At 53.7% G+C, this 10,512-nt stretch overlaps 1 protein-coding gene across 1 annotated transcript; it reads right to left on the minus strand.

Moving 5' to 3' along the window:
* Positions 1–267: 267 nt before the first annotated feature.
* Positions 268–2,074, minus strand: CMKLR1 (chemerin chemokine-like receptor 1; the record flags this gene model as incomplete). The annotated part of the gene is made up of 2 exons (XM_082853782.1): positions 2,051–2,074; positions 268–1,368 (listed from the first exon to the last, which is right to left on the minus strand). Exon 2 carries the CDS (start codon positions 1,363–1,365, stop codon positions 268–270), a length of 1,098 nt encoding a protein of 365 aa, XP_082709908.1. The 5' UTR covers positions 1,366–1,368; positions 2,051–2,074.
* Between the last annotated feature and the right edge of the window lie 8,438 nt (positions 2,075–10,512).

The raw sequence follows: 10,512 nt of genomic DNA on the forward strand, positions 1-10,512 counted from the left end.
GCTTTGCATCAGTCGAGGCTGGTCTCCCAGGATGCACGGGAGGCTCTTCCAAGGCTGAGCACCGTAGCATGCTCTGTCCGCCGTGCCCCTGGAAGAAAGGAGTTCTGAGCCCTGGATTCCCAGTTCAAAACACAGTTCAGCCCCATGCAAAATACAGCAGGCATCTGTGGGTGCCCAAGATGTTCTTGCCGTGGTCTCGAGAAGGCGTAGCTTTGAACCTCCAAGGTTGGGAGTATGCACGGGGGGCGGGGGTGTTCCAGGCGAGGCTCAGAGCATGCTGGTCTCCCTCTCGTTCATGGATGACATCTTGGTGAAACTTCTGTGGCTGGGATAGGAGGAGTGGCCTGTGTCCTCACTCAGAGCATGAACCAGACGGGAGAAGAGGGCCACCTTGAACTTCTTGAAGTCCTGACCCACGAAGACGTAGAGAATGGGATTCATGCAGCTGTTGGCAATGGCGATGGCAGTGGCCAGGGGGACACCCAGGCTGAAGACGGAGCCAGGCATGGCGCTGTGATGGAGCTCCAGAAGGTACAGCGTGTGGTAGGGGCACCAGCAGAGGAAGAAGGTGATAATGATGGTCACGATGACCTTGAAGGGCTTCTTAGTCTTGGCCAGGCGGTTGCGCCGCAGCTTGCAGACGATGGTGACGTAGCAGGCGGTGATGACGAGCATCGGGGTCAGGAAGCCACAGAGGAAGCGGGTGATGGTCACCGCCACGTGCCGGCCAAAGCCCACAGCGTCCACTTGGGGATGAGTGGGCCACGAGGAAGAGCTGGTGGCAGACAGGCTGAAGTTGTTAAAGCAGGATATTTTCCCGTGCACGTGGGCTGTGTCCCGGAAGACGAGGGATGGGGAACTCAAGAAGAAAGCCAGGACCCAGATGACCATGCAGGCCATGTAAGCCAGCCGGACGCTGCGGTGGTTCTGGGACCAGACGGGGAGGAGCACGGAGATGCAGCGGTCGGAGCTGATGACAGTGAGCAGGAAGACGCTGGTGTACATGTTGTGGATGAGCAGGAAGTTGCTGATCTTGCACATGGCTGTGCCGAACACCCAGTGGTAGTCCATGGCGGCGTAGGTGATGTGGATGGGGAGGAAGACGTTGAACAGGAAATCCGCGACGGCCAGATTGAGGAACCAGACGGTGTTCACCGTCTTCTTCATCTTGCAGGTGGCGATGATGATCACCAAGCCGTTGCCCAGGATCCCGAGGAAACAGATGATGCTGTAGACCACCACCAGGAAGATCCTGACCACCCTGCCTTCCAGGGGAGATAACTCCTCCAACACCACGATGGGGTCGAAATCATCAGAGTACACGTACTCATAGGTGAGGGAGGTGATGTTATCCTCATCCTCCATTCTCTGCAAGCGGAGGCAGGGGTCATTAGGGGTCATTAGGCAGGGGTCATTAGGGGTCATTAGGCAGGGGTCATTAGGGGAACTTGATGAGAACTGGCTTTAAGAGGTTGACCTTAAAGCCAGTGCGACTGACCGTGTCCTCCCTGGCTGTGAGCAAGGCCAGTCGGGTGGCTTTGCTATTTTATTTACTGGACTAACACCTCTCAGGTACCTCCTGTATATCGGGTACTATTCTAAAGGGTTGAGGTATGTAAACTCTTTTCATCCTCATAATAACTCAATGAAGGTTGTTACAAACCCCATTTTACAGATGAGGAAACTGAGGCACAGAGAGCTTGAGTCATGTGCCCAAAGTCATACAGCTGGGAAGAGGCAGAGCCAGGAGTCAGGCCCCAGCTTCAGAGTCTATGGTCCCTCTGGACCACCATGTTTTTGCTGCCTCTCTGGGACCCTCCCCTTTCCCTTACAGTCTAGTGGGAGACAACTATTCATCAAAAAACTCCTCAAATCATGGACAAATCGCAACAATGCTAAGCGCAATAAAGGAGAGGTGCGTAGTGCTGCGAACTTGGTTCCGACCATATTTCCAAAACCCAGGGACAGCTGCACTGACAGTGCACCCACCTCATCCTCGTCCCACACTGATGCCCTTTGGAGAGATGAGTTCAGATCCCGTGTCCCTTACCGTTCACTGTTACGATGCCCAAAGCTCACCAATGTGGGTCCTTAGCCAATCAGTTCCCAAACACAGCTGGAAACACCTGCAGGGAAGAATGAGGAAGAGCAGTTGGCTCTGGATCTAAGAACCAGAGGTTTGGGTGGACCCAGAGCCAGAGGTTGAATGTATCGCTGTTACTCCCACTTTCCAGAGGAGGAAGCAGAGGCTCAGAGAAGCTAAGTGATGTGCCCGAGGTTACCCAGCTGGGAAGTGGTGGAGCCCCCTGAACCCAGGTCAACAGCTGAACCCTTCATCCCAACCCCCATCTCCACTGACCCCCCCATCCCAGCACATCCAGAGACGAGAGCCCGATTCAGGGATGCGTGCAGGGGAGAGAGTATGGATGGCTGATACAAATCCACTGCCAGGGCAGGACCCAGAAAACACCATTTCAGGCAGTGTTGGGGACACAGGAGACAAGAAGAGAAGCTGCCCAGAGCACCTACTCTGTGCCAAGAAGTATAATTTCCTCATCACATTAAATCCTCCCAGAGGTTCTTCCAGGCAGGTGATACTACTCTTGGTTTGGAGCTGTGGAAACTGAGGCTCAGAGAGAAGCATCCTTCTCACCGGGCATCTTCTGGGCCCTCTGTTACCAAGAATTGGGCCCTGGTGTCACAACGGTCCAATGAGACAGACACAAATACATTCCCTGAGCATCTACTATATGCCAGACAGCTGAACTGGTACTTCATACAATCCCCATAACAACCTTGTTGGGTATTTTCCCAATTTATGGAAGAAGGAACAAAGATTGGAGAGTTCGCAAGCTTGGGAGGTCTTGGAGGAGGTGGTCTCAGGCATCGTTCACACCCAGCCTCGGCCACCTGCCAGCTCTGTGGCTTTGGACACACGACTTCTCCTCTCTGAGCCTCGGTTTCCTCATCAGTAAGATGGGAATACTCACTACTTCACAGAAAGGATGTAAGAATTACAGGCGATCAGGAACGTGGAGCATTTGGCCCAGTGCTGGCACACTCAATATTAGCGATTACATTGCAACCCAAGGGTAAACAGCTGAATTGTGAGCTGGAATCCGAACCCAGGGCGCTGACAACGTAGAGCCCATGCACTTTCCACCACCCATGTTCTCCCCATCTGACAAATGGGCTCTAAACAAGATGTTTCAGCCTGGCGACACTGGCAGTCGACACTTCATTATCAGTAAGTCCAACCCTTCTCCATATAAATTCATCATTGCTGCTTGATGGGCTCGAGGTGGTATTTTATTGCATAAGAGTCATCTTTCGCTTTTTATTAAATAAAAGCCACTTGGAAATTTCCATTGAGGACTCTGGGCTCAAAGGAGCGGGCATCATCCCACTCTGCAGCCTGGAAGAAGAATCCAGAAGTGTCCAACCAGGGGTCCCCAAGGACTTCCTGTGGGACGTGGAGAGAAGACGGGGAGGCAGCAGCTGCCCCCTCCCCCGACTCCCACAACTGGGGGAAACGTGACAGGTGTTCACGATAATAATGTATGTGCTGAGCATGTGATTCAGATGGTCTCCCTTTGACCCAGGAGGGGCCACAGCAAGGCTTAAGGAGATGAAGACCCTTGCCCAAGACATCTGGGCAGGGGGTGGGAGAGCCCGGATTTGAACCAGGTCTGCAGAATGTGGGATCTTGCCCGCCACTCCACGCTGCGAAATCGTGATCTCATGACAGCCACCGAGTGTGTCCTTGAGGAAGGAATGAGCATGTACGCGTTCCCTGTTCTGGGCTGTGCAGGATCCAGGGACGAGGCCGTGGCTTCCCAGGTTGCTTTTCCACAGGGGCTCACAGTCAGTCACAAGGGACAAGACAGAGGTGGTGCTGTGTCCTGAGCAAGGCCAGGCTGCCCCCAGGGAGCCGCGCGGAGGGGCCTCCCCTAACCTGGGCATCAGAGGCTTCCTGTGGCAGGTGGGCTATGGGCTGAGGTTTGTTTTTTGTTTTGTTTTTTTTTTGCAGTTCGCGGGCCTCTCGCGGGCCACTGTTGTGGCCTCTCCCGTTGCGGCGTACAGGCTCCAGACACAGAGGCTCAGCGGCCATGGCTCACGGGCCCAGCCACTCCGCGGCACGAACCCGTGTCCCCTGCATCGGCAGGCGGACTCTCAACCACTGCGCCACCAGGGAAACCCGTATGGGGGTGAGTTTTAAAGGGCAGTTGTGAGTTAAGACGGGAAGGAGGGAGGAGGGAGGGCATGCCAGGCCGTCTTCCCCGCCCCCGCATCCCCCCCCTCATTAGCGGGCGGGGGGGGGGCGGTGTCTGAGCCCCCAGAGGAGGGCGAAGAGTAGCAAGGTCTCAGGACCCAGCAATTGGCACTGAAGCAGCTGCAGAAATGCGACATCACGTCTGGCTCTCCCGCTGGGCTGGAAGCAGCTCGGGGTGAGAGATCACAGGTCTTTTCATCTTTGAGCAGGGTGGAGGCCAGGCTGGGCCTGCACAGGGTGGTGCTGACATCCCCTGGCATGTCTGTCCGACTACTCCTCACCCCTCATCCCCCCAGGAATGTCAGTGTCCCCCATAGGTGTGTGCCCTTCCCCTCCACTCCCCCCTGCCTGAGCCCCTGGGATCTCCCTGCAGGGGGGCACCAGTCACAGGTTTGCCCTCAGCCTCGGCCTCTGCTCTATCCCGACGTACATCCCTCCTGTCCTGTACTGCCCCCAGCCTGGGCAGTAGAGCAGAGCAGTCAAGGACACAGACCCTGGGGCCCAGCCTAGCTACCAGCGTCCAAATCCTCCTCCTTCATCAACTCCCTGTGACCTTGAGCCACTCAGGTATCTGCCTCAGTTGTCTTATCTATAAAATGGGTATAATCGTAATAGTTCAAATGGTTGAGAGGATTAAATGTCACATGCAAAGTACTGAGAACAGGGTCTCTTATGGGGTAAGCACTATGTTTTTACTGTCATTATTACTGTTGTTATTATTATCATTTTTCACCCTCAGTCTTCTACTCTTAACTCCCTTCTAAAATGGCCTTTGCCATTCTAAAATGGCGGGAGGGGCCAGGAAGGCCAGAGGACCTGTGCATCTTGCCCACTTGTCTCCCCAGCTCTGGATTCAAGCGCAGGTCAAGGGCGATACAGGCAAGAATTTGCTTCTCTAAGCTCCAGTCTCCTCACCTCTCCAGAGGGGTAAGAACCCTTCCCTCATTGCTGCTGGAAGGGTCATAAGAAATGACAATGACTCCTTTGCCAATTGTAAAGAGCTGTAAAATTCTCATTGTTCAGATTCCTTAAACCCTCTATAACCAGGAAGCTTAGGAAAAAAGGGTATAAGTATACATACATAATCTGTGTATACTAACATTGTATACATAATATGTGTATGGCTAACATTTATTTGAGCACTCCCTATATGCTATTGTGCTCTGCAGTAGCCTTACAAGGATACATTAGCTTGCAGTTAAGAAAACTGAGGTTCAGAGAGGTGAAGCAACTTGCCCGAAGCCACACAGCTGGGAAATCTGACTCCAGAGCTTGACTTCCAAGGATCCCAAGTGAAAAGTCTCTTGGGTTCCCCCTGCTTCCCTGAGAGATTAGGAGTCCCAATCCCACCTCTCTGAGCTCTCTAAGCCCTAGCTTTGAACCCTGAGAGCCCAGACCATCATCACATTCTTGATCCTCCCATGGAGCTGCCTTCCCCGGTTTCCCTTTGCCTTGCCTTCAAGGTCCCTACAAGCAGCTACCACAGGGAAATCACATCTGTGATGCTGTATTAGTCCTGGACAGTGATGCTACCCACTGCCTCTCTCAAGGTGCCCTTTATGAAGTTCCCTGCCCAGTGAGAAATGCCCTGGAGAATTCAAGGTAAGGAAAAACATTATTTCCTCTGAGGAACTAGGCTGCTTCCTCAATCTTAATAAACAAAGTTCTACAAAGGATCACGTTTCCCTTTTTGATGTGGCCATAAGGAAGCTCAGAGTCACATCTGCAGGTCAGAGGCAGCAAGCCCAGTCATCCTGCTGGTCTGCAATTCCTGCGTTGGTTTGGGTTTGCTCTGGTGTCTGCATCTAGCTATACTTTATGTTGGTTTTAGTTCCTTGTGATAAATAAATCGGGGCACACTCTAGCCCAAACATTGTACCAAGCTTTTTAGTGGCATTCGCTCATACGTCCCCAACAAACCCCAGCAGTAGTACTGCTGTTACTCCCAAGGTAAAGGTAAGGAAGTGAGGCTAAGGCACAGTCAGCTAGCAGCCAGTTCACACCCAGGTTGCTGGGACTCTGTGCCCTGCTCTTAACCATCTTGCTTTCCAGAAAGTGGAGCACATCTTTCCATGTCTGTTCACACCCTTGCTGATGCCCCAGGGTCCCCAGCTCCACCCTCCCGGGAAACCTCCTCTTTGCTCCCCTTTCTTAGCCCCTCAAGGAACCCATGTTCCCCAGTTTTCAGGACAATCTGGCTGAGGTCTGGGACACAGATGGGAATCGTTTGCCAAAGCTGACACTGTCCATCACAGCCCAGGCGGGCAAGCGAGCCTGTAGCCAGACTGTCCTTCTTTCTGCCCTCGGCTCCCCAGGGAGCCCAGGGGACAGATGAGCTGTCCTGGCGCGGCTCCCAGATTCTCCGTGTGATCCCAAACTCACACCCATTTGGAACCAGGACCTAGAGCTGATCTGCTCTGAGGCTCCTGAGACAGACTCCCCAAGCCCGTCTTGGCAGTCCTTTCTTTGGGACAGTTCCCATAGGTCCCCAGAAGGGGATGCCAGGGAAGAGGTGGTAGGGGAGGCAGGAGACCCGCTATGACACCGGAGCAAGTTTCTTCCCCATCTCTGAGCCTCAGTTGTGCCATCTGCAAAATGGGAATGATAACCCCTGCCCTGCTTACTTCTCAGGGTCGCTGGGAGCACGCATTAAGGCCCTTCAGCTTGTCCCAGGCTTGGTGAGGATGATGGAGAAAGACCCAATGTGAGTCAAGGCCCTGGGAGGTCTGAGAGCTCCACTTTGTGGAGAGACAAAGCTTCCCGAAGTGAAGTAACACATTTGCTACGTGGCATCTGCCAACAATCAAAATCACTCATTTTTTCAGAGTGTAAGAGTTTCTATTCCCTTTTAAATTTCCTCTACAAGTTCAAACTCATCTCAAAAAAAAAAAAAAAAAGATACGTTCACCAGAACCTGCAAATGTGACCTTATTTGGAAAAAAGGGTCTTTGCAGATGTAATTAACATAAGGATCTCAAGATGAGATCATCTTGGATTAAGGTGGACTCTAAATCCAATGACAAGTGTCCCTATAAGAGGAAATGACAGAAGGAGGTTTGACACAGAAACAGAGAAGGCCATGTGAAGAGGGAGGTGGGGCCTGGAGGGATGCAGCCACGAGCCAAGAACACCCAGAGCCCCAGAAGCTGGAAGACACGAGGAAGGGTCCTCCCCTAGAGCCTTCGGAGGGAGCACAGCCTGCGATGGCTTGTTTTCAGACTTCTGGCCTCCAGAACCACGAGAGAATATGCATTTCTATCGTTTTAAGCCACCCGGTGTGCAATAACTTGTTACAGCAGCCCTAGGACACTAATACACCCCCCGTTCTGGCTCCGCCGGCACCCTGCTCCCCACTGCGGGGCACGCAGTATTTATATGATTATTACTGGCTTCACACATCTGACTAGATTGCAAGCTACCTGAGGGGGAGGACTGGGTCTTATTCAGGCTCTGTATCTCAGGTCAGAGCAGGATGTGGGCAGCAAGTGGGTCCTCGGGATATTGCTGTGTCCTCACGTGGTCTTCCCTGTGTGCGTGTGCGTGCCCTAATCACCTCTTCATATAAGGACATCAGGCAGATTGGGTTAGGGCCCACCCTAATGACCTCACTTTTCCCTAATCACCACTTAAAAACCCTGTTCCAAATACAGTCACATTCCCAAAGTACTGGGATTTAGGACGTCAGCATATGAATTTGGGGGAGGGGACACAATTCAGCCCATAACACCTACATAGTTGTCATTATTGTTAGAACTTAACGTTGCTATTTGCTGTTCCTCCAGATCGCTCCCTCTGTACTGGGATTGCCACCTGGAATGTACAGGGAACGCCTTCCTGCAAATCCGAAAACACAGCAACCCCAGCAGAAAAACGGGCTAATGATATAAACAGGTAATTTACAGGAGGGAAACCTCCAAACCGAGGTATTAGACAAACTGATCATCAAAGACATGCGAATGAGAACGGTGGAAAGGTTCTAGAAAGCTGGGATGGAGACCCCCTGGGGCTGGCACAGGCTTCATGCCTTGCTGCGGGTACCCGTGAACCCCTGCGTGCCCCCCAGCTCACGTGCGGTGTTTGGAGGGGCGTGCCTTAGCATTGGTTCTCCAGAAGCAAACCTCACGTAAGCCTTCCTGCGAAGGTGATTATTAAGGAAGTGTTCCAGGAAAACCCAGTAAGGGAGTGGAGAAGTAGGATTAGGAAAGGGAGGAGGTCCGACAAGGGGGCAACGCCAGGCAACATCCCTGGGGAAGGTGGCTTGGTTCACGCCGGGGTCAGGGAACAATGGAGGTTGAATTCCAGGAGGCTATTTATATCCCTCCATCCTGTCCTAGGAGGGGCGCAGTCCCAGGCCCTCCCAGCGCCCGAGGGCAGTCCTCCGACAAAGAGCCACAGGTGCGGGCTGTCAGTAGCGAGAGCCCACGGGGAGGCTGTGTGCCCCCAAACGGTCAAAGAGCCAGGCGTCTCGGGCAGCGCAGGGGTGTCTGCTGACGGCTGGAAGCTGGAAGCTGCTTACGTCCGGTGTGGGAGAGGCAAAGAGCTACGCAGCTGTTAGAGGCAACAGATTAGCAAGTGTACACACAGCGAAAGAGCACAGCTATTTAAAACCACCTACCCAAATAGCACGTAAGTACACTGAAAACAAGCCTCCAAAAGCAGTAACACACGTTCTGCAAGAACAGGGCCAAATAACGAGATACACGCTGAACAGATTAGAATAGCTCCTTGGGAGCGGGGGTGGGAGGGAGAGGGAGAAGGAAAAGGGGAAAAAGGAAATGAATGCAGAGAAGAATGAAAATAAGACAAGGGCGGGGGCTTCAGAGGCCTCCGAGGCAGATGGGGATGGGTGGAGGGGTGTCATTATGTCAGCCTTCCCTCCCCTCCTGAGGTCCAGAAAAACCCAAAGCAAACAAACACACACCCCAAATTCCTGCCCCCGGGGTTCAGGCTTGGGCAGTGAGCAGCCCATGCCTGGGTCACTGAATCCCTCATAAAGCCACGTTGGGCAGGGGAAGGACCAAACAAGCAGCCTTGTCCCTGCCCGGGGCCTTGAGAGCCCCGCCCTGCCAGCCTTCTCCATCAGGCTGGGAATGAACGTGGATGAGCCCACAAAGGGAACAGCATCAACCCCGTCAGAGGTGGCTGTGCGGCGGCCAAGGCCCGATTCCTCCTGCCGGAGACCAGAGAGACCAGGCAGAAGACCCTGCACAGATGGTCCTGCCCTGCCCACCTGGCCAGGGCAGACAGACCTTTGCTGGGGAAGGGGTAGGAGAGCTCAAGGCCACATCGGGTTCCTCCCACCACAGAGAGCAGAAACCTCAGACAGATGTTCTTTGCTTAGTTTTTATTAAGCAAACGTGTATAGAGCCCTCACCAAATTCCAGGCACAGTTCTAAGCACTATTACAGAAGAGGAAATTGTGCCAGAGAGGTTAAGTGCCCAGGGTCACACAGATAGCTCAGGTAAGCAAGATAGGCCAAATTCGTCATTCCAGACAGGAGGAAGCTCAGAGCCCGATGAACTGCCAAACCCACTCTCCTTCCTTGTCCACTGCCTCGCCTCCTCGGGACATTCCAGAATCCTCTAGTCATTGCCCCAGTGGAACCTCCCAAGAGTCCCCACGAGGTCAGGGTGTGCATTTTCCAGGTGGGGCAAGACGAGGCTCCCCTGGGTTTCCCCCAAGGCCCCGTGCCTCTAGGTAATGGCCCTAAGGGGAGCATGTCACATCCCAGGTGCTGCAGGAAAAGCCCTTTGGAGGGGGCGCATTCATTCATCCTTCAAGGATGCGTGGAGCCTGCTGCCCCCTGGCCCTGGAGAGGAGGCCAGGGTGCCATGGGCACAGCTCTTCCCACCTGGACCTCCCCCTAACCCTGCAAGGTCACTGTCATCCGTCCTGATTTACCGAGGGGATGTCTGAGGCCAGTCAGCAGTGGGAGAAGGGTCATCTGCCTGCAGTCACACACCTGGTTAGTGGCAGTGCAGGGATTTGAACACAGGTCCTTAGGAATCCAGGGCCCCACCTCCTCCAGCTGCCACCTGCTAGCCTGTGTCCCCTGGGCTCAGGGGACAGCAGGGCTGAGAGCCATCTGGGTGGCGGATGTGGCCTTCAGCTTCCTCTCCGTGTCATTGCTCCGCCCCTCTGCCAGACTCTGCGAATGCTCCCTTTCTGTCCGAGTCTGGTCTCTCCCTGCTTGCTTCTCCGGCGTCAGCCTCTATCTTGGTCTCTCTCCCTTTGTCTT

The sequence above is a fragment of the Leucopleurus acutus genome, assembly GCF_964270905.1.
Source record: "Leucopleurus acutus genome assembly, chromosome: 13".
Lineage (NCBI taxonomy): Eukaryota > Metazoa > Chordata > Mammalia > Artiodactyla > Delphinidae > Leucopleurus > Leucopleurus acutus.